Source organism: Pan troglodytes, chromosome 5 (assembly GCF_028858775.2).
Source record: "Pan troglodytes isolate AG18354 chromosome 5, NHGRI_mPanTro3-v2.0_pri, whole genome shotgun sequence".
Classification (NCBI taxonomy): domain Eukaryota; kingdom Metazoa; phylum Chordata; class Mammalia; order Primates; family Hominidae; genus Pan; species Pan troglodytes.
In genome coordinates this window covers 55896836-55922529 of record NC_072403.2, presented here as the reverse complement: position 1 = coordinate 55922529, position 25694 = coordinate 55896836, and the positions used below count along the sequence as shown (strand labels likewise).

General features: G+C 34.0%; 1 protein-coding gene and 1 long non-coding RNA gene across 2 annotated transcripts; one reads left to right on the top strand and one right to left on the bottom strand.

The window, feature by feature from the left end:
• Positions 1 to 1695: 1695 nt before the first annotated feature.
• LOC107975289 (uncharacterized) lies at positions 1696 to 13309 on the bottom strand. The gene is made up of 3 exons (XR_001718707.2): positions 13234 to 13309; positions 9450 to 9666; positions 1696 to 1785 (listed from the first exon to the last, which is right to left on the bottom strand). It is a non-coding gene; the product is annotated as an uncharacterized LOC107975289 (long non-coding RNA).
• A 5416-nt stretch (positions 13310 to 18725) lies between these two features.
• DEFB112 (defensin beta 112) lies at positions 18726 to 23845 on the top strand. Its single transcript, NM_001129761.1, is given in 2 exon segments — positions 18726 to 18840; positions 23619 to 23845. Coding segments are annotated over 2 exon segments (342 nt in total).
• Positions 23846 to 25694: the final 1849 nt, after the last annotated feature.

Here is a 25694-nt window from a genome sequence, read left to right as displayed (position 1 = left end):
TTTAATCATAGATGCAAGAAGAGGCCACAATGAATAGCTATCTTCTAAAAAGAGGTTTATTTATTCTGGGATGTTGTTTGTCGCCATTTTGCAAGGGTCATCTTCTTAAAACTCAAGTCCTCAGTGTCCAAGTTCCACAGAATTTCCTCTATGGAATATGTCCCCTAGTTCCACCCATTTTGGTCCAAATGACAGAATCTCATTCTTTTTAATGGCTGAATAGTGCTCCATTGTGTATATGGAATACAAATGCAGGGAGGAAGAAAGTTATGCAAATGAAAGAAGAGTTTATTGAAAGTAGTGTTGCCTTAAGAGAGGTATTCCAGGGGTATGCCTTGATGAGAGAGCTATGGGCATGTAAAGAAAATGGTTAGATTACTGCCTACCTAATAGTTTAGTGTGCACTGTGGGTCACTTTAAGTAACATTATAGGTGGATGATCTTCCACTCTGCTTTTTGAAATTCGTTGGTCATATATTTAATATATGTTACAAAAAAATTGAATAGAGGATTGTAATTCAAACATGAATTAAAAATAGATCACCGCTCTGAAAGAGATTATGGTTTAGTGGGAGAGACTGAAAAACATCTGGTACTTTTCATAAAATGTGGTAAGAGCTTTAACAGAGGTGGGCAAATAATACTTTGAGAATACTCAGGGGAGACAAGAAATATGAGAGGATTCTGAAAATATCTCCTATAGGTGAAGACAGTTTACCTAAAGCTTCTGGTATCAACAGTTTTTAATCAGTTGCAGAAAGAGGGAACATGTTACTGACTGAATAGGGAACATGAACAAATGTCTTTTGTTAGCATGGATGCCCCAAGTTTTCCCTCTGCTGTGTCCTCGGATTGGTCTCAGGTATAGACAAATAGCTATTGATTAGTATTACTCGCGATGATGCATCCTTATGTTGGATGGCCTAGTCAAAAAATGTCGGTATAATATGGCCTCAGTGGTCTTTTCATAAACACAGAGTATAAAAGATGTATCCTGATGACGTGCTGGAGGAAAACTAGCTAGTCAGTCTACACTTGTTAGGATTTGGACTACTTGACAGAGAAGTAGAATTGAAGTTTTCAGTTATTCAACACTCTTTAGTGGTTGTCTACTTCTGAGAGTCATATATAGTCCCAGTCTTTATAGAATTTGTAGTGTTATGGAAAAAATACACTAGGAAATGGACTATTACAAAGAGGCTGGATGACTTGCAATGTAAATATAGAGTATGCCGGAATCTGGGAGCTTATAATATCAGGCATCTATTTCAGTATTATTCAGGGAGTTCAGTTTAGGGAAAAATTCCATAAGAAGTAGTAGTGATATGAAAAACTAGAAGTTAGATATAATAGAAATAATCTAAAAGTTAGGTAATGGGATTAAACAGGAAGAGAGAAAGATTGAGTGGCAGTGGAGTAGAATGTCAAGTATGTAGTGGTGGTGATGGTTATAAAAAATGCAGTCAATAAAAGGGTGCATTGCCTGCAGATTGTTTAAAAACAATTTTAAAAACAACAAAGCTCAACCTGTTTGCTATTATCACCATGTGCCAATGATTCTAAACAATGTTAGTGATGGAATTTCCCTACTGAAAAAATCTTTTGTTGATCTACTTTCTAAGCAGTTGCTACAGATTCTGTTGAGTTTTAAATTTTATTTAAGCTTCTGCTCATCCAATTTAAAACTTGTCCTTCAATAAACACTTTAAGTTTATAACAGTTCCAAATCATCTGAGCTTGTTTCAAATGCAGTCACTGTCTCCAACCCCAACGTGCAAGATATTCCTGTGTATAAACAAACAATTAAAATAAACAATATTAACACAATACTTTTAAAGATGAGGAAAGAGAACTTGAGTTTTTATAATTCTGTAATTCCATATGACCATTTAACATTTTAACTTGAATTTAAGATTGAAAAGAGTAAAACAGTACAAACTGTAGGATGTATATACAATACATAACATATATACATTACATAAGGTAATATATGTGTGTGTACACATGCATATGTCCACACACACATATATTTAAGTTATAAATCAAATGTAAAATACTTTCCTAAAATACTTGATCCAGCCATATAATACCCAGAAATATGCCCAGAGGGAAGAGCTATCCTAGATGAAAGAAAGGTATGTATGAATTCATAAAAATAAGAGATTTCAGAATGCTATTGAGAAAATTACAAGTAATTCACTGTGGCTATTGTGGTACATAGTTGGTATATATATTTATGGGGTACATGGGATATTTTGATATAGGCATACAATGCATAATAATCACATCAGGATAGATGGGGTATCCATCACCTCAAGCATTTATTCTTTCTTTGTGTTACAAACAATCCAATTATACTTTTTTAGTTATTTTTAAATGTACAATAAATTGTTGTTGACTGAAGTCACCTATTGTGCTATCAAGTACAAGATCTTATTCATTCTATCTAACTATACTTTTCTACCAATTAACTGTCCCCACTTTCTGACTTCACTCTCTTTCCTGGCCTCTGGTAACCATTATTCTACCCTCCGTTATCCATGAGTTCAATTGTTTTAATTGTTTTAGCTCCCACAAATAAATGAGAGAACATGTGAAGTTTGTCTTTCTGTGCCTGGCTTATTTCACTTAACGTAATTTCCTCCAGTTCCAGCAATGTTGTTGCAAATGACAGAATCTCATTCTTTTTAATGGCTGAATAGTACTCCATCGTGTCCATGTACTACATTTTATTTATCCATTCGTCTGTTGATAAACAGTTAGGTTGCTTCCACATCTTGGCTATTGTGAATAGTGCTACAATAAACATGGGAGTACAGATATCTCTTCAATATAAGGATTTCCTTTCTTTTGGTTAGATGGCTAACAGTGGGATTGCTGGATCATACAGTAGTTTTATTTTTAGTCTTCTGAGGATTCTGCAACCTGTCCCCTATAGTGGTTGTAATAATTTACATTTCCACCAACAGTGTACAAGGGTTCCCTGTTCTCCACATCCTCTCTAGCATTTGTAATTGTCTATCTATCTTTTGCATATAAGCCATATTGACTGAGGTAAGAAGTTACCTCATTGTAGTTTTGATTTGCATTTCTCTGATGATCAGTGATGTTGAATACCTTTTCATATACCTGTTTGCCAATTTGTATGTTTTCTCTTGAGAACTGTCTTTTCAGATCTTTTGCCCATTTTTAATTGAATTATTAGATTTTTTCCCTATAGAGTTGAGAATATTTTCTCCCATTCTGTGGGTTGCCTCTTCACTTTTTGGATTGTTACCTTTGCAGTGCAGAAGCTTTTTAACTTGACGTGATCCCATTTGTCTATATTTGCTTTGGTTGCCTGTGCTTCGGGGGCATTACTCAACAAATATTTTACCAGCCCAACGTACTGGAGAGTTTCTTTAATGTGTTCTCATAGTAGTTTCATAGGTTGAGGCCTTAGATTTAAATCTTTAATCCACTTTAATGTGATTTTTGTGTATGGTTAGAGATAGCCTTGTAGTCTCATCCTTCTGAATATAGATATCCAGTTTTCCCAGCACCATTTATTGAAGACACTATCCTTTCCCCAATGTATGTTCTTGACACCTTTGTTGAAAATGAGTTCACTGTAGATGTATACATTTATTTTGGGGTTTTCCGTTCTGTTCCACTGGTCTATGTGACTGTTTTTATGCCAGTACCATGCTATTTTGGCATAGCTTTGTAGCATAATTAGAAGTCAGGTAATGTGGTTTCTCCAGTTTTCTTCTTTTTGCTCAGGATAGCTTTGGCTATTCTGGGTTTTTTGAAGTTCCATATAAATTTTAGGTTTATTTTTTTCTCTATATTGTGCTTAACCCAGGACCCATGATTTTTTATTTTATTTTTATATCATAAGTGAAAGGATTAATTATAAATTTTTGAACGTAAGTTTTGTCATGTATTAGTACCTTACTAATGCAAGACGCAGCCAACAAAAAAAAAAAAAATAGATTTCTTTAAGCTTATTGAAACAAAGAAAAATTTTAAAGAGGTTACTTATCATTAACAACAACTTTGGAAAGAATACTATATTCATATGGGACCACAGAAAGAACAGCATAAAGATAGCTAACATTTTCTAAATACCTAATATGAGCCAGAATATCCATGGATTGTCTCATGTAATTATTACAATAACTATCAGAAGCCATTGCTACAATGATTCCCAATATCATAGTTGGAAAATTGCGTTGTAGAGTTGTTAGGTATCTTCTTAATTTAGAGAAAGCTTTCAGGTAGTAGAGGCAGGGTTGAACCTAAACAGTCTATTGCCGGAGTTTGTGTTCTTCATCACTTACCATGGTACAATGCTGAGAAATGCCCTCCATCTCTTACATTGAATAATTTATATTTTTCATGACCTATGATTTTTTTCTGTACTCTATAAATTAGATAAATTCTTATGGATCTGGTTCATAAAGGCAGGATTCTGGCCCTTCCTTGGCACTCAATGTGCACACTCTCTGTCCACCATAAGAGGGCGACTGTCATGTTTTTAGAGTAGACTAATTCCAACTGGAAATGCTGATAGCAAAATAAAGTCAGGCAAACACTTTTAATTTTGAAAGAAAATATAAATTAGTTATGGATTCAACATATATTTGTGTACCACATTGAGAACAAAGATTGAGAAACTCTACTTCAGGAGTTTATATTTGGGAAGAGCTATGAATGTGTAACAAATCTAAATAAGCAGTGTGGACAATAAGATTTATACATTTGGAAGAAAACCTTATAAATTAAAAAAAATTGCATGATTACAGAGCACTTTAAAATTTTCAAACTCGTTATTGCTGCTTACAGGATTCTTATAACTTTATATGAGAATGTGTAATTATCTCTACCTCACAGATGAGAAACTTGAGACTTGAAATTTAAGGACTTGCCTCAGTCATTGGTTTGCTATTAACATGGGTGAGACTTTCACGTGCACTGCCAAACCTACTTCTAAACAATTGTTTTTTTCACTCTCACAGGAACTTAATGTGTAACTAATAAAAACTGATCATCTCCACCAACTTAGTGATTTGGTTAATTGTTATTTTCCCCAATAATTTTCATATGTCTGCATATAGTTGGTGTATTTTTTGTTGTTGTTTGTAGAGTTAAAGTGTAAAATGGCTGAACAGATCAAACATGTATGTGCGTTTTTAATTTCAGTAAAAAAATAAAATAACCCACAACAACTCAGTTATATGTCTCAGACCTTGTTTGCCAAGTTTCTACAAGGAGAGAATTTTTATGGTCAAATTATAAAACCCTGAAAATAGGACTTTATAATGGAAATGCTGATACAACCGTAACTATGGTATTGCAATTGCATCACTGTAAGAAAATTGGTTTAGATAATATACACTTCTGGAATGAATGCCATTCTAAATGATTGTGCATCTCCATAAATCTAAGCTAACTCAGTAATTCAAAATTACTAAGATTTAAGTTTAGTACCAATAAGCAATAAACTTATGGCTACTGCTATAATAACTGTTGGTCGCTACCCGCTTATTTCACAGCAGGTGGTCTGCTCCATGCTGGTAGCTGACTGAATGAAAGCAGACAACATTTTGAAACTAACTCTTGAAGTTGATGGAAGACTCCAGAGCCATTTCCACTGGTGAAATAGTGTTGTTGTGTTTTGTGGAATTTTTTTCTTTTTAAATTAAATGCTCTGAGACACTTGACCTTTCTGACAAAGGAAGGGCATATACAGCTTTACTCTCATTTCATGTAACAATTATGAGTCTCTAGATATTCAAACTTGTCTTGATCAGATTGATTTTAGTTCATAAGCCATTATTAGCATACTACCCCTATTAATAAGGGAAAATAACTCATTTGTCAGTGAATGGATTTCTTTGAGTCAAAGATGTTAGAGAGAGGTTTATTTACTCCATCTGTGTTTGACTTTAGATGAACAATCCAAGAAGTCTTCCCCCCTTATTTCTAATATCTTTACAAAACTATATAATGTGTTTAAAATATATGATCAGGGTCTCGCAAATTAAAATGTCAAGTTTTCAATGATAAGTAACATTTGGAAAAGCCTTTCTTTGCAGTTTTTTAAATATGGGAAATAAGAAGTAGTTCCATGCAGCAACTGATAGGATTCAGCCCTACTGTGTTTAGAATCTGGGGCTTCTCCTTGAATATTAATTAAGTGTTGTTCTCAATTATTTTAAAGTTCTTTGACATTTCATAACATCAACAGATTAGATGTAGAGTTTGGTCTAGGATTTTTTATTTGAATCTCAAAGTCCTTCCTCTTTTTTTTGTACTTCCTTACCTAGAATAGTAACTAAATACACCTTTTTCTCGTTTCCTTACTTTGAAGAAAATGGCGTTATACTGAAAAGAGAAAGTAGCATTAAAGATAAAAGAGAGAAGATTGGTGAAACCAAAATATGATGGCAATTATTGGAAACAACAAAAAACATAGTTTAAAACACTGAAAGAAAAAACAGTATCGAATATGAAATAAAAATAAATTATTTAAGCATCGTAAATTCTCATAAAACAGTATAATATGAAATTATTTTGCAGAAATTTCAGTTGAAAATGGTATTTTCTTTAGCTAAGATTTTTCACTTTAACAACAATTAAATATTTTAATTATAATATTAAAATAAAATAAATTATATAATGCCTATATTCTTGGACAAGGAAGCATATTTTATTTTTTGAAATTTGTTACCAATATTTTGAATATAATAATCATAGTAGGTTTTAACATGTGGAAGCTTAAAGATTTTTACGCTGTTTTTGATAACAAGGCACTTTTCAGAAGGTTTACAAATTTCTGAGCTTTGACAGTTCACTGATATGCCTTTGTTATAGTCTTGTAAAGTCACACGTTTGTTCACATTGCATTAAGATGTACAAATATATTATATTTTCTTTATATTTCATATAGCATATGTTAAAAATATCATTCTACTGAATAATGGGGAGCTCCATTCTCTACCAATCCTTTTGGATAACTCAGCCCTAGATAGTAAGTTAGAATATCTCAGTAGGAAAATGCTTAGTCTTTCAGAGTGGTACTCCTTTCTTCTGCTCAACACAAAGATTGTATCTGTCTGTATGGAGAAAGAGGGCTCATGTGACCACATGCTAGAAAAGGAGTGGCCCTGGGATTCACAGTACCATCTTCTTGTCCCTCTGGTCTCCATAGTGATGTTCTGCACCTACCTGGTCTATTTTCCCTTTTGGACTTTGCGTCTTAATTTTATGACTATTATATTAGTGGTTTATTTTTCTCATTTGGAGCTGAGTGGTTCTTCCCACTTCCTAGGACCAATCTCAGGTCTTCTTGGCACTATAGAACTTTGGAAATATAACTGCAAATCTCTTTAACCTCAGGCACTGACAGCCTGTGAATTCAGGATCAATTTGTTCCTATAAGGGTCACATTTTTCTGGCAGCATCACATTCAGACTATTAGCTAACATCTATGTCCCTCTCCACATTCCCAAGTGCATATGAAAAATTCTGGGTCTCATCCCAGCTGAGACTGGCATGGCAGCTGCAGTGGCTGGGAAAGCTGTGTCTACTTCCCCATTGCCTAACTAGCCTATGTGGCAGTTTTATTTTCCTTTGTTTATGGTTGACCCCGGGTTGGTATAAAGATATCCTGAGTGGGATATCTTCCTTAAGTATTGAAGTGGGGGTAAAATTTCCAAACTATTGATCATCTATCTTATCAATCCATCTCGCCCATGTTCTCTCTGATCATGTTGGAGACTGGAGGGAAATCTGTGATACAGGCATCTCTCTTCTACTGCCCCTTTTGTCGCTTTTCCACATTTTGGGGGGAAACTAGCAGGAACTGGATTTCTCTCTCTTCTTGCCAGGATGAGATACTTCTGTATATCATATTTCCCCCTTCCTTAGGTGGAAAACACTGTACTTATTCACAGGAGTTACAATGGTAAATTGCAAGCAAGGAGAATATGAGTTACTGTCAAGGGAACAGAATAAAAGTTATTTTCTTCCCTTCTTTATTTTCAGCTTCTCACCTGTAACTTCTTTTATTATCAAAATGCCTAGAGGTTATATGCCACTGGTACACATAGATATAACCATTTTAGTTGTTAAAATATTGAAACACTTTTATTGTTGTTGGTAAATAACCACTGTGCTAATTCTCCAGATACGCTCACTGTCACCATGGGATTATCATCCTTCTCCTGAAATGTCCAGACTTTCCTAGGAACTGGTAACAAAAGGGGTAATGTTTGGCATATCGGGAACCGCCAGTACACTCCTTCAGCATCAGAGATAGAATTCATTCTGCCTGGTCACTGCCTGGCTGTGCCATCCATGTAAAATATGGCGAATATCATCCTCGAATATTCCTATAAATAATTAATTACTCTACTGCCTCCGAAGTACTCTGTGTTCAAGTGTCAATGAGCATGCCCCACAAGTTCTACAGAATTTACTTGTCCAGCCATGATGTGATGAAAATCAGCCTGAACTCTGCCTCCATAGTCTTGTGAGAGTCAAGAACCCTTCTACAACTGGCATCCCATTCTTCTTTTTATCTTTGTACTCACCCATCTGCATCTCTGCATTTAACTGAGGTTTAAAATTCACTCCCTGCTCTGGTTACTCAAAATTTTCTACTTGCATTTAAATACTATTTACACATAGTAAATTTAATTAATACTTAGTGGTCATAGGGTAGTTTCGCATTGTGGCACATGTAGACTGCTACTCATATTCTAGCTGTTTATATCTCAGCTCCTGGGAGCAATACATTTTTTCGTCTTTCTTATGAAGACACCTCGATTCATATTTGTGCTCAGAGAATCTGTTTATACTCAGAATGGACTTTTCAGAGAAGGTAATCAGTTAAGATAGGATGTTTTTTCTAGAGAGAAGTAATACCAGTTTCTGAGAAAATAATATTGTATTCATATTGTTACAAAAAACTTCTAAAATTATATATAGTCACAGGCATTATCTTTCTCTGATTCATCTATATTTTTGGATGTAGCTGGAGTTAATTCATTCTCATCATGAATTTATCATTATTTGAAAGACTATGACTTATTCATCCTTGTCTGTGAACTTTTGTTTTCAGTGATATGCTACTACAAGCAATATTGTTATGATTATTCTTATACATGTCTCCTAAAAGATTACATGTTTTAATACATCACATCATGACATGAGAGAAAGAACTGCACAAAACCAGAAGATCCTGGACCCTTAGATGGTTGTTTCATCGAAATGCGTTTTTAACTGTATCCTTTGAGGAGGGAAGGAGGTTGTTCTACATGTGAGACAAAAATTTAAATAGATATTTATTGAATAGAAAAAAGGTATTGTACGTCAGACTAGCTAGCTATTTAATGATGCATTTTTTTCTCTTTCTCCTGAGAGCACAGAGTATAGAAACTAGACTACATTTTCCAGCCTACCTTATAGTTAAGAGTGCCCATATAACCGAGGCCAGTTCACACTGGTGAATAAAATAAATTCTGGTAGAAATGATGTGCACCATTTTCAGACGCGGTTCATAAAATACTTCGATGCAAGATTCTGTTTTGCTTCCCCTTTCTTCAGTGACATTGAAAACCACATGTTGAAGACGACAGAATGCTAAGATGGAACAACATCTGGGTCCCTGAATAAATGCTTGAAGGAGAGATTCATACAGATCAGTGGTACCCATTTTGACATTATGTGAGCAATAAAGAAACATTTCATGTTTGAGACATTATACATGTTTTGGTTGCTGTATTATAACATTTACTATCAAGTAATATGACCTATCTGAATCTAAATTATCCCTTCTTTAAAATAAATATAGCATTAACCATCCAGTAAGGTTATGGTGAAAAATAAATAGACCAAAAAAAGTGTCTAGTATAATACTGAGCAAATCGGTGTTCAATAAAGCCTTTTAAAAAAAATCTTAGAAAGGTTTTGAGCATAGAAGAGACATTAGAACTCTTTCTAGCCAACTTTCCCTCTTTCAATGAGAACATCGAGATGTATAAAAGATTACTACATTTTTTAACAGATTGTGTTCTGGGGGCCACAATTATTGAGTAAATTTGTGAACATTTAATGTGGTATAACTAAGAAAAGTATAATTGTCATCAAGGCTTTTCATTAAACTCCTGAGTGCAGTCTATATTAGGTGAAAAGAGAAAGGACTTTGTTGCACATCTTTTTACAAGGATGAAGAAGAAACCACTTCTCAAGCCGTAGTGATATAGTGAAAGAGAAAACCATTGACCTTTGCTATGGTTCTTCTGCTTCTACCTTGACATTCTGGGGCTTCATACTGGTGAACAGTTTCACTCCCACATGTGTTTGTGACTGTGAGCTAAGAGGAGTTGCAGTGGTGACTGAGGAGAGCAAAGTAGGTTCTCAGATAAATCTTGGCTACACACAAAAACCTTCAACAATGTTCCCTACCTTACTCTAGAACCAAATTCCTTTCACTCCTTACATAAATAGTGGAATCTGTAAGTAGGAAAATGTTTCATGACCTTTTCAAGTCAATTTTCACATTTTCTATTTTCCTCTGTTCCCTTGTGAACTAGTTGCTTTGACTTTTTTTAAACTTTTTGTCTCATGGAAAGACAAAGCTTTCATCATTTCCATTATGTAATAAAATTTCATCACTAATCTAATGACTAACACTACTTAGAATATCAGTGGAGCATAGATTTGGATCAAAGGGAGTGCAGCATTTTAATGAACAATTTATTCTGTTTCAGAATAAATTGTTCTATTTCAACTTATTGAAATAGAACACGCTGTTGGGTTGAACTGTTAGGTTCTGTTCAGCAAGAACTACCATCTTTAATTAATTTCATCATCTGTTCTTGATCTTACAGGATGTTCTTGGGTCCTCAACCTTACAAATTTCACCTTATACTCTGTGTGAGCAGTTTCCAGTTTGGGGATCACAAGAAAACATTATTAATTCAATGTTGCTTAAATTATACCTCTTTCTGCTGCATCAATTCTAGGCAAGGTTTCTCTCACTTTGAACTTAATTCTCATTTGGTTTCCTTTTCTCTGAATTACCTTACTATTGCAATATCTTTTTCTTTTCTCCAAATGACATCATAACTATCCCAGCCTCTTCCTAAGGAAAGTTCCTTTTCCTGCATTTGCAGATTTTGTGAAGTTACATGAAGTGACAAGTATCTTCATTTCATCTGAAATTTGTACTTGCTACCACCTTATACATACATCTTATTCTTTATTGTCTATTTCCTCGAAAATATTATCTTCTCTATTTAAATCACAAAATCTGGGTCATATTTATTTTTCCACTTTTTCATGCTGTTGGACTTCAAAGGCTGGCAAACTCTGGCTATCATCTATTCCTGGAGAATGTCCTTGAGAAAGACGTTCTTGGGTTGCAAAACTGACAGTTGCCTGGGAAAAGATTTATATCTCAAAGAGGTAGAGAGAAAATTTGTAATTATACATTTTAAAAGAAAATGATCTAAGAAAAAGGAAGTTGGGGGCCTAGAGTCAAAAAGAAACTTCTATAAAGTTTAGTCAAGATGAGAAGAAATGCTAAAGCTATCTGGATCAAGAGTCTTTATGCAGGAAAACATGACCTTTCTCTCTGCTAGGTCAAGTGCAAATAAGATATGCTTTTTTGTCTCTGAGGTGACCTTAGTAATGTCCTCAAATAAGGAGTCTATATAGTCTCTGATCTGTGTAGTAAGTTACTAGAATAGAAATGACCTTTAATCTCTAATTTCTCCCCAGCAACCTGTGGTATTTATAAAATTCTTCACTAGATTTACAAGTTTCTTTGATGAAAACAGGTTTTAAATGAGATATGTCGGGAGAACTTGTAGGATGGGTATGGATAGGCCCCCCAAAAGACACTAGTATAATAGTTCTCAAAATGAGTTTTCCATAGGATCCAAAATTATACTTAATTGTTTTCAGTTTACTAGAGGGATAAGGGGATTTAGAGACCTACAACTTCTTCTCTTGCAGCTTAATTTTTATAATCAATTTTATTACAAAAAAATCCATAAGTTACAAAGTTTGAAAATTGCTAAAAGTTTCCAATTCCATATCTTATAGATGAGAAAAGAGAAAAAAAGGAAATAATAAGACTTGAGGAAACTTTAGTGACTATGATTATATACTTAAGGTTACTTATAACAGGGTAAGAATTCTAGATTTTTAATTGCTATATGATCTTGGGAAGTCATTTACTCTCTGTAAGAGGGAGAAAACAATATCCATCTTATAAAGTTGTTGTGGATAGTAGATAAAATAACATTTCTAAAGCAAAGTCTCTAATTCATACTTTCAAAAAATGATAGAAAAATCATAATTTTACAATAATTACCATTTATGCATTAAAATGTAAATTAAAGATTGTGTTTATTATCTTGAGAAAAAAGAAAAGGCTCATTATTGCAGAGTTAAAAATCACAACCTCAAATTTAATTATAGTCCTAGTTTTATAATCACGTTCAGTTTGGAAAATAATTTCCAAGTATTTTATGAATTTAGGCCTAGTTCAAAAATCATCATAGTGAATCAGCACTACCATGTTTTTTGTTTGTTTGTTTGTTTTTGTTTTGTTTTGTTTTGTTTTTGCCATTTTCCCTTTTCCAGTTTCGAAAATGTTGGTTCGAAGCAAATATTCCAATGGCTGCAGCCCTCTCAGTAAATGAATAATCTCTTTTTTTTATATCTTTGAAAGGAATAGGAGAAAAAAAATCAATGAATTTGTTTTCATTTCTGCTCTTCTTGTCCATAGGAGTTCTGGTGGCCAAGTACATTTTAATGAATTTACCTGTGGGCCTGGTGATCCAAATTGATAATCATTCTTATTCATAACAAAATTCAATTTTCTCTGTTGATTGCTGTGAACCACGAACAGGCCCAGGTACATTAATTTTACTTAGAGACTGGCTGAAATGGTCTTCCTCATGTCAACTGATGAGAAAATTCTCATTCCTTTCTTCCCAGCAAGGGCACATGTCATAATCAAGCTCTTGGCACTCAATTTAAGTAGTATAATAGTATAATTTTCATCTTAGATTATACAGGGAAAAAATATTTAGAAGGGAAGCAATTCCTAGATAATTACTTAATCACTCTAGTTATGATGGGATCTGCCTGGAATCTTTATACATTCTAAAATTATTATGATTGTGTGATTAATAATCTTACTCTGCATATAAACATGAGTTAAGATCTTACTTTTCCATACTTTCCAGGCACGCTTGAAGTGTTGCGAAAAAGAACTAATCAATTTCTGTTTTCACAACCAGCATCTGAGGAATAAAGATAAATATGCAATAGCTTATGCAAATTTTACACACTAAATTAGAAATAACAGTAATTTAGGAAAAAAATCAAATTCATGGATTCTAGTTTTAAAAAAGTGAAATATTTCTGAATTGTGATAAGTCCTACTTTAGGAACTTTTATCAAAATAGTCTAAGGTTAGCTAGGCAGAGTTATAACTATTGGTGAGTCTATTTTTAATAAATTATAAATAATACATAATATATAACCTAACCTCTTTGAGTTTCAATGTCTTCATCTATAAACCTTAGTATTCTTTACGATATTTCAAATTAATTTGTTATGGCTCAGATATCTCTGCACATCAAGATTCAGCATTGAGAGGTTTATTTGAAAAAATCTCAAGGATCAAATTGTTATAGCATAATTTTAAAACTGAGGTTTTAAGAATTTAAACATACATCCTTGTAACTGTAAAGTTTCTCTTCAAGAAGATTTCATTGAGTTTATAAAATATAGATGATATATTTTGTGTGACAATGCATTTTTTTCTTTTCTCACCATGAATTTTTTCTTTTCTGACCATCAGTTCTTTGAATTTGGCATTATTCATCCCAATATAGACTCAATATCTAGACTACTAAGGAAATTCTATAAATGAGGGGATTCTTTTGTTTCCTTACTTAAACAACACCTGAACCAAAAAAATCATCAGAGGGTTCTTTACACCTGATAAATAAATTATTTACAGTGAAAATTTTTTCTTTTTTTCTCTGTTTTATAGTTATTGAATTCAAATACTCTATCCCAAAAGAATATTTTTAGTTTTATTCTTATTTCTCATGAAAATATTAAAGCTTACGTCACAAAAAAAAACAAAATTAAATGTTCTTTTTAAAAATTAGTCTCTAAAAGTGAATGCCTTTGCAGTGATAAAGGTGCTATATATTCATTAACATAAAGTTAGAAAATGGGGTAACAGATTTGATCAATCTCTTAATTATGAGCCTGCACAGCAACCAATTTATATTTAATATATACATACAAATTAAGCTATACAGATGGCAGGGATGTCATTGCTATCTGCTTGTTGAGGTTTAATTAACATATAGGTTTACTAAAATTCTCTCCAGTCCTGGTTACAGTCAATGAATGAGCAAAACAAACAGAGAGAAAAGAGGACTTGGTGACTCATGAATTTATATTCTATGGAGCTGATGCTCTTCACAGTGATCACTAAAATTAGGTTAAAAATGAAAAGGGATATTTGATGATTGTCTAGATATATCTTTTCAAGCAGAGTTATCTTACCGATATTTAGGTGATAAATGACAAGGAAGCAAAATGGCTATGTAGTTAACAAAGAAGACATTTAAATATGAGCATAAGCATAAATGCACTCAACTTCTCTATATATTTTCCTCTAAAATATTTAGGAAAATTGAAAGTTTTTTTCTTAGGCAGTGAAAAATAACAATTTATTAGGAACAAAAAACAGCTTAACAACTTAACTGGGGACATTTTGTTCATGCAGAATCACCCTGAGTGGTCCAATGGGAGTTACTCTTCTTATTCCTTGACCAGCAGAGGGTAAGTATAATTTGTGTGTCTTTATTATCCAGGGTGATGAGGTTTTTGATAAACCTAAATTTTGTAGAACCCAAGTCACTCACTAATTGTGTAACTAAATGTAGAATTAGAGTGTAAAGGGAAAATAAAAAAGGATAAAATATTTTCTTCAGCATACTAGTGTTAGCTTTAGTTTCCTCAGGACAAAGTTTCTTATTAGATCAACAAAATTTTGGTCCAGAAACCTTATAATATGCAAGTTTCAAATGTATTGAGATTTATCTGTGCTTCAGTTAAAAAAAATACTATACTCAGAAAACACATGAGAACTATTGTCATAAAACATTCATAGCATTTATTTTATTCATTTGTCATATATTTATTTGCATGTCTTTTCGAAAATAATTTGAGTTTCTTAAGGCAGTGAAAATGTTTTATTTATCTGTTTTCTAAACATCTACAGCGACTAGGAGGTGGCCATGAGATCAGTGAATCCAAGTATTCCTGCATAATTCTATTGTTTGTGATTTAAAATTCTTAATATATTCAAAAAAGGCAATTTAAATTGTATGCATTCTTACGTCCAAATACCAAATGTTGAAAGGCATACTCTGTTTCTGTTTTGTGGTGTAGATCCTGTAGAATGTGTTTAATATGTTGGACATTTATAATACAGGATCGATGTTTACCTGTTCAAAAAAAGGAGCAGTTTCCACATTCTCCATGGGATTAGACCTGGGTCACAAAGTCCCCTAAGTGAATCACCTGTAATACTGTCATGTTGCTATTTGATTTTTCACTCTCTGGATTTAACAAATAAGTATTCAAAATAAAATTTCTAAATGACTTTAGTCCTTGCAGTAAGGCAGCAATATAGCACCCTTGTCATGTCTTTGGAAAGAGCTAAAATTAAAAATCAATGAGACATTTATCTTCTTTCCTCTTCTTTCTTTGTGTTTATTCACAGAAGTTCTGATAACACAGAAAGCATAATAATATATAAATTATTTCTAATGAAATTTGGGTTTTGGTTTCAGTGCCCAATTAGAACTTTTTCTCATCTACAACAATCAAATGCCTTATCTTTTTCACAGCTGTACCACAGCAACTAGAAAAGTAACAGACACATGGTAGGTGTTTGATTAATATCTGTTCAATTAATCTTACATAGGGATGGGTTTAAATAATCTTATACTATGTCAAATGATAGTTAAATCCTCTATTCAGTGAACCCCAGTAAGTCCTTAGCTTTTAGTATAAATTCTTAGCCTTTTTTTTTTTTTTTTTTTTTTTGAGACAGTGTCTCACTCTGTCACCCAGGCTGGAGTACAGCGGCATGATCATGGCTCACTGCAGCCTTGACCTCCTAGGGCTCAGGAGATCTGCCCACCACAGCATCCCAGTGTAGCTGAGACTACAGGCGTGTGTCACCACTCCTGGCTAATTTTTGTATTTTTGTAGAGATGGGGTTTCACCGTGTTGCCCAGACTGGTCTTGAACTCTGGAGCTCAAGCGTTCTGTCTGTCTCGGCCCCCAAAAGTGCTGAGACTACAGGCATGAGTCACTGCACCTAGTCAAGTCCTTTACTTTTAATTCATATTTTATCAGTGAAGAATTTGGTTGTAGAAGGGAAAAATTATTGATCATATCTCTTTATCACTTTGCCCAGGAAGCCTTGCCACAATTCTGATTATGTGTACATGTTTCAGTTGCAACACCTTTGTAAATAACATTCTCATAAATGTAAAATAAGGATGACTAATATTAACTGGGGCTTCTTTACACCCAGATTCTTAGTGCTCTCTATGAGTATAGTAAGAGAGATTCAATGGATCATTATTCCTTATGGGGTCTGGGGAACAATATCAACTCTTTATCATATATCTGCTATAGTCGACTTTGGAAAACTTACAAATTAACTCAGAAATAACTTCTCACTACATAGAAAATAACAACAAACAAACAGAGAAATGCATTCTAGGTTTATAACATTGAAAGTTTTTGCATTGACATTCACAAATCCTACTTGAGGGGACAGACCTTTCTTTGCGGTACAGCTAAGCTCGATAGGATAATATCCATAAACACCAGAATACTGTCATGATTTATGTTCATATATAATTTAAGTAAAGAAGGTATGGATTATAAAATTACCTGACAAATCTGGATCTCAACATTTTTATATGTAAAATTAAATATTCTATATGATAATTTCAGTCTAAAGTTCTATGGTTTGGATTTCTTATTACATTGAGATTCATTGTTAATACTGGGGCCATTAAAATAGTGAATGGAATTATATAAAACTAGTACTCCTGGGGTATCAAGTGAATTGCTGCAGGACTATTTCGGATCTTGGTCACTTAGCAATTTATACCCATATTCTTGTAACTGTTAAAGTTTCTTAAAGAAACTGACTGCAAGAGAAATCAGCAGATGTAACTTTTGTGTGACAATGCAGCTTTTTCTAGTCACTATCTCTTTGAATATGGCACTATTCACCAAGCATAGAAACGTTCTCACTCTTAATAAGCTTCAGTAGTCAAAACTATGCAGAAGAATTCTTTAAATGTAAGGGTTTTTTTTTTCTTGTTTCAACAACAGCTGAGTCAGACAGATGATCTGTACACTGTTTTATACCAAGAAATCATTTACAATGAAGATCCTTCTCTTTTTCTGTATTTTGCTTTTCTTTGGAGTCCTTATTCCACCAGGTAATATGAATATTATTGCTAGAGGGGTCAAGGGGCCAGCATTAAAGTCGGGGAGCTGGGATATTTAAAGGAGAATTGACATTATAAAATCATTTTATTAATACCATCATCATGTTACATTACACTTATTCACAGTTCTCAGGTAAAAATATTTGAATAATTTTTCAAGCACAGCATCCTAGAAAAGGCTGTAATTCACCTTAATTACATGAAAATATACATTCATATATATGCATATATGTAAATGATTAGAAGAAAATAATGCTACATTGATTTCACAGATCCATGAAATATGTATTTATTCAACACTCAAATTTAACTGAATTTGATCTATTAATAGATTAGAAAAAACTGGGAAAGTTATGAATTATGCTTGGAAATCATTGATCCCCACAGTGATATTTATAGCAGAGGTTAATCAGATAAAATGTCTTGCTAAAAGTTTCAGATTGTATTTTATTAACAATTGAGACAAGCTGCACTTGTCTACTGCTCACTTCCAGTTAAATTCTCCTTTTTCTTTATCTTGCTGCTTTCTCTGATTATCAAGATATCTGTCAGTATTGAGATCAGAGGAGGTAACCTTAAAATAAATCTGTAGTAACTCATTTTTTTACTGCTATTCTGCCCTAACATTTAAACATAAATACCTTTTTAGCTAATAATTTCTCACCAAAAGGGGACAAGGAGGTGAACTTCAATTAATAATGTAAACCAACAAGGGAGTTAATTTAAATCAGATAATAATTTTTCTTCTTTATAAAAATTAATTAAAGCGTGCTCATTAGAATTCCTTCTATATTTAGAACTTTTCTTAGATACAAAGAATTATGCAGATTTCAATAAACACTGATAGGTTTTCTTCGTAATAATGATTTTAATAGTTAGCATTTGTTCTGCCTTTTGCCTGTATTAATTTATTTTTCCTAACAATAGCCATGCAAGGTGAACTTATTAATAGCCAAGTCATTTATTCATTTAACTGGATTTTTAAACATGTGTACTATATGTTTATCATTTTGTAAAACCTTTTATAATATATAGGACCATTAAATAGAGGCAACTACATTTGTGTCCTTATTTCTGAAAATATTTTTCCTTCTACTTTTAAAGTAATTTTTTCACTTTACAGTGAGCTCTTACCAACCTCTTAGCACACCTATGAAATTATTGACAACCATATGTAGACTGAAGCTTGAAAAAATGTACTCAAAGACAAATACGTCTTCCACAATATTTGAAAAGGCCCGACATGGGACAGAGAAAATCAGCACAGGTAAAATAAAATAAGTAGAATTGTGTCTTGCACATTTTAATCAATACTTTTCGACTGAAATGAAGTAAACATTCTGAGTATATTCTCTACCTCAGTCCCTGTTTACTTATATGTTCTTGTCTTTCACCTCATAGCTTTATGAAGACTGAATTTCATGTTTAAAACAAGAAAGAAATCTTATGTTAAGGTTATAGAGGCTGATTTTTTTGATAAAATGCTGGCTAGACAAATGCCCTTTTATCATTTCCATGAAGAAAGGTTTTCTAACCATTGTTTTCAGCAACATTATTACTTTTTAAAATGTTTTAATGCAATTGTGCTTAGGAGTTATACTGTTGTCTCAGTTTCCCTCCTACCCAACAGCTGGCAATTTTTTTTTTTTTTTTTTTTTTTGAGACGGAGTTTCACTCTTGTTGCCCAGGCTGGAGTGCAATGATGCTATCTTGGCTCACTGCAACCTCCGTCTCCCGGGTTCAAGCAATTCTCCTGCCTCAGCCTCCGGAGTAGCTGGGATTACAGGCTCCTGCCACCACGCCCGGCTAATTTTTTGTATTTTTAGTAGAGACAGGGTTTCATCATGTTGGCTAGGCTGGTCACGAACTTCTGACCTCAGCTGATCTACCCGCCTCGGCCTCCCAAAATGCTGGGATTACAGGTGTGAGCCACCACGCCCGGCCAAGGCAAAACTATTTTTATCAATCACCACTGTTCAAAATACTGATATTTTTTGATATAAAAAGTATATTATTATATGAAAAGAATGATGAAGGTGTTCTGTTTATTTTAAAGCATGGTTTAATTAAGGTAACTCAAAAAGGCAATTGACCAACAAAAGTCTACATAAGGGACTGGGAACTTAGTTTTAAAAGAATTATTTTTGACTAAGTTTTACTGGATGTCGGCATGATGTTGGAATGGGATTTTTCAGTGCTCCTTCCTTCACAGAATCATTAATTTGAACAATTATCCATGCACGAAAATGCCTTCACAAGAGCTAAGGAAACCAGGTGACAGATTACAGCACTTGGGTAGATTACAGAAATAAGAAAAGACACATTAAAGAGGGTAGGAAAGACAGTGTCACATTGCTCACGGACCTCTCTCCCAAGCCTAGATAACACAGCCTGGAGACAGATACCCTCCCTGTGAAGGAAAGAGAGGGAAATGACCGTAGAACTTAGCCTTGGACCCAACACTGGATGCCCTTTCTAAGTAGAACGCAGCACCGAGCAGGCCCGCATGGCCTCAGACTTCAGACCAGTACCTGAAGACTGAGCTTCCAAGTCTGCTCTGGCACCAGGCCGGATCTGACAGCCTCTGGCTCTAAGCCAGCCCATCAAGTCTCAGCTCACTGCCCCTCCAGGCCTGCCCAGCAGCCCTAGTGCTAGTTCAAGCCCCACAGACTCAGGCTAGGCCCAATAATCACACTCGGTTTCCAGAGTTTCTCTAGAGCTAGGCTGGCACCAGTGTTCCTGGGCTCTGGATCCCCCCAACACCAAGCTGACCCCCAGGTTTCAGGCTTGTCCAAGAACAAGGTGAGCTCCACAGCCATAGTCATCAGGTAAGGACCTGTGGACTCAGCCCCGAGGCCAGCCTCGGTGGATACACGCTCTAGGTTCACTCAGTACCTGGCCAGCTCATGTAACCCTAGGCTCACCTTTATTCCAAACCTATGTTTTAGGACCCATAGCATTTAAAGGTTCTTCCCTCTTGTCCATTACACCACTTTACCAATCATTTCAATGGCAAAATTTCCTTCAGTTCTTGTATATCAGCTTAGTAGAGTCATAGAGTAGAATACAAACATTGCTACATATATAACTGGCAAAGGGCTTAAATCTAGAATATATTTTAAAATTCTAATAAATAAATAAGAAAATGCTAGGTAATTCAGCAGAAATGTGAAAAAAAGACCTAAGCCACTTGAAAGAGTGAATAAACAACCTCTTTAAAGTGCTCATCCTCACTTGCAATCAAGAAAATGCTAATTTAAACCATGATAAACTACCACCATACATTCAACAGAACATTCAAAATTTGAAATCTATCCAACAGAAGATTATTAAATATGCCTCAAGAAACAGTACAAGAATGTTAAGAGCAGCCAAATTCTCCCTGTAGCAAATAACCTATATGATCATCTAAAGTTTATTACATAAATAAAGTGAATGCTATGTGTTAATGAAAATCAGTACTGCAAACTACATCCAACCACAAAGTTCAATTATATGAATATCAATTTAAAAATCCAGAAACAAACTGTATGATTCTCTCTAAGATACACACACACACACACACACACACAGTGCTCCCCAATTTATGATGGAATTATGTCTTGATAAAGACATTTTGAGTTGAAAATATCATCAGTTGAAAGTGGATTTAATACACCCTAACAGGCAGAACATCAGAGCTTAGTTTACCCTAGCTTAAACATGCTCAGAATACTTACATTAGCCTACAATTGGGCAAAATCATCTAACATAAACAGTGTTTTATAATAAATTATTGAATATATCATGGAATGTGTTTGATAATGTACTAAAAGCATAAAACAGAATTGTTGTATGACTACTTATAGTATTGTATCCACTGAACGTATGTCTTTTTTGCACCATTCTGAAGATGAAAAATTGAGTCAAATTATTGTAATTCGGGGACTATCAGTATAAACAGTCATGTGCTGCAAAACAGTGTTTCAGTCTATGTTTAGATACAAAAATACTTACCATTATGTTACAGTTGCCTAAAGTATTCAGTCCAGTAACAGGTGCCATTTTGTAGATCAGGATTAATAGGCTATACCTTACAGCCTAGGTATGTGATAGGCTGTACCATCTAGATTTGTGTAAGTACAGTTTATGGTGTTCGCACAAGGACAGAATCACCTAATGGCACATTTCTCAAAACATATCCCTGTCCCTAAGTGACACCTGATTGTATACACATATGTACACATTTATTTGTATGTGTATATCTAGATTTATACATATTTTTATGTGTATACATGTTCAAAAGCAGGCATAAAAATGCATAATTGAGGTATAGAAATATTAATATAAAGCAAAGTAAGAAAGTTAGTGTTTAATTCAAGACAATGATTACTCTTAGGGAAGAGGGAGGGGGTTATGATGTGGCGTGAGGGTGTGAAGCTTCTAGTAATATCTTGTTTCTTGATGTAGGTAGTAATCTCATGGCTATTTCATTTACAGTGCTACATTAGGCTCTGCATTTATATTTTGTGTTCCTTCTCTCAGAAGGAAATACCCCTTGTGATATGTTGCTTTGTGAACAGAACTATGCTGAGGTTAATCCAATTATGAAATGTACCTTTCATATCTCAGGGTAAATATGGGCTTGAAATATTATTATTACCATTATTCATATTACTATTACTATTTGCAAATAAAATACAATTATTAGTGAAGATAACTGCGTAAAGTGCTGGCTCCTAGATGACTGAGTACACATCACTGCAAATCCAGAGTATGTTAAAAGGAATGTCCTCTGATAGTGTGGTTTCAAAATCCTCAGTTATTTTGAATTCTTGCTGCAAAATTTGTGGGTAATATTACTACTTTATATAAAATGATATATATGTATTTTATTTAAAAAGATGGACACGAAAATGGTTAATTACAGAATAAAAAGGTTTTTGAGATGAAAGCATACTTACAGACATCAGTGATAAGGACTTGCTCATTTTTATCCACCTTCTGAAATATGTCCAGCAATGCATGCTTATATTAGTCGAGTAATGGTAGATATGTACTTCCTAAGACAGTCTCCTCCAGAATTTTTATTAAACTTTTAAATTAATTTAAAAATTATTATATAGATTCAAAACCTGGCTCTCCAGTGATATGTGCCATGTATCTGTGGAGATACAGAGAATAAATGAATATCTGCAACTACAGATCAGAACTTCTGTTAGTGACAGAGAGACCTTCTATCTAGATACATACATCATTCCTTATACTTGTGGAAGTTATAAAGTCGAAGAAATTGTGGTGTAAAGTGAGATTAGAGACATTTTAAAAAATTTTCTATAGCATTGGAAACTTCAGGATGAAAGAGAAAAATGGCGAAGTAGAACTAGAAAATTATGAGCCTTGCTGAAATGTTCACTATGTCCACAGCTTGTGGTTATTTACTATTTCCTTATTCTAATCACCCCAAAGTGTCTACTTTTTTAGCAAAACTTCTCTTGTGCTTGGCTCTAGGGTGCAAATCCAAGAGGAGATGAGATATTTAAGGAAAATAAAATTGTATCTTTCAATATTTTAGAACTGCTCTAGTCAGGTTAAAAAGAACAATGGAATCTTAAAAAGGAAGAGAACATTTACCACAGAACAGTACTAAGAATGAATAATAAATGAGAGGATGGAGATCGTCCCACTCATATCCAATGGTTCTAGTCAATGTGCAAGACAGACAGAGGAAGATTAATACATTGCAAGCCCTTCAGAAATCCCTTATTGAGTCACTACAAAATTATTTAAAATGCATAGGAATGGAACCTCTACAGGTATAGAGGTTCCTAAACCTCTATACCTAAACAGGTATAGAGGTTTAGGTACAGGTCCTAAACCTCTACAGTTTAGGAACTGTATACTTGTTGGTTTCCTTGATTTTCTCTGATATGGACAAAAAAATTAAAGCAAATATCCATTTCCTTTATTTCTCCTCTGTTGTCTGTGATTACTTCCGTGTCTTCTTTTAAATCTTGGGAGTTCCCACCTAGATTACTAATTCCAGCTATTCTTGCCTTCTTTCAGCCAGAAGTGAAGGGCACCATATCACCTTTAGTAGGTGGAAGGCATGTACAGCGATTGGAGGTCGCTGTAAAAATCTATGTGATGATAGTGAATTTAGGATTTCATACTGTTCAAGACCTACAACTCGTTGCTGCGTGACAGAATGTGACCCTACGGACCCAAATAATTGGATCCCAAAGGACTCAGTAGGGACTCAAGAATGGTACCCTAAAGACTCACATCATTGAAGAAATCCATCCACAAGAAGATGATACATCTGAACGAAGTCTTCTCATTATTTCATCACTTCATTAATGACCTATAATTTCCATGCATGCATACCTATAATGAATAAATAATTAAATAAAATGTATTTCAGCTGGAAATACTTATAAACGTGCTTGCTTGGAAGAAAGAATCAGAATACAAAGCAGGGATTTGAACTCTGGAATAGAAGCAGCGTGGAGAAGAAAATCCATGATGGGACCACTAAGTTTAGTGAGATTCTGGGGCCAATTCCTTATTTAGTGTGAAAAGCATATTATGAGTCATTAGTGAGGTATTATCAAGAATTCTTTGAGGAGACTCAGGAGTGGGGACAGAGTTGATAAGAGATGTGATCCCTGAACTAGTAAAAATTGTTGCAAGAAATTTGAAGGATTATGAAATCCTCATAACTTTCTCATATTGCTTATACTTCCTGGTTATACTTTTTCTCTCTTTTTTGAAAGAATTATGAAAATAAAAATAACTGATTTTTTTCCAAGAATAATCTCAAAAGGTAGAATAGAGGGAGACTAGGTTGAGGAAGGAAAAGAAGAATGGTAAATCCCTGTAGCTTGTGGCAATAATAATAATGTGAAATTATGATTAACTTTTTTGCTTTGTTTTGCTTTGTTTCATGTATTTAATGTTTCCACATGTTATCAGATGATTCTTATCATGCTACTTATTGGTGTCTTAGTAAATTTTAAGTTTTTAAAAAATAATGTAACAAAATTATATATGTGCGTATGCATGCACACACATATAATTTCTATTATAGAAATTTTTGTCATACCCAGGATTTATGTGGCAAGGATGTGTTAACAAAGGCTAAATTGTGGCCTTGAGGGAAAGGGTCAGCAGTTGGTCTTAATACCTCACCTAGGTTAAAGATTTTCCCCTTATTCAAACATTTTGAAATATCAACTCTAAAAATAGGTGATGGTTTTGCAGGGCTTGGTATGTGCTAAGTATTACTTAAAGAATGTCCTCTAGGCTTTGTCCTTGGCTGGCAGCCTTGGTTATTATGTGACTTACAACCTGTGGACTAAGGCCACATGAAGAAAAGGGAGCTAGTCACTTAAAATTATGTGGTAACAAGGTATTTAAGTTGAGGCTACTTGTACCTGGTAGGTTTCTTATGCTGCTGTGACATATACACATTTCACCTTTGGGTTAATCTTATAACCAAAACATATCCTGTACACAGTACCTGGGCACATAGGGAAATGCATCTGGGTGTCCAAATTATATATGATATTCCTGATATGTATAATACTATGCTCTCTGACCAGTGTCAATTTGGAGCTAAATAACCCTATTTGCATCTTGTGATTTTGGTTTATGATCCAAACTCTGAACCCCACTTCAGGGGTCTCACAGTATACCTACACTATAATTTAATGTATCTGTGGTAGGATAGATGAAAATTATGAATAAAGCTGCTATAATTGTATTAATGTGTGCATTCATTATTAATGGTTATATACCTAGGAGTAGAGAAGTTTCAACATAAACTGTTTATATTATTATCTTTTAGAGATATTGGCAGCAAAAATGATTATGGCAATTTAAGTTCCCATAAGCAGTGTACCACAGTTCCAGCTGGTCCACATTTTTTCCAATTTTAGCCCTTCTGTTGTGTGTGTAAATTCATATCATCTTGGTCTTTTGGCTTATTTCCTTTTTCCTCTCCATTAATGATGTTGATAACTTTTCCATAATTGATGTTGATCCTGGCCATTAGAAATGCTCTTTTGTGAATTTGTATTTGAGTCTTGGCGACATTTTTTTTTTTTAGTGGTTGTACCTCTTTTTCCTGTTGATTTGTAG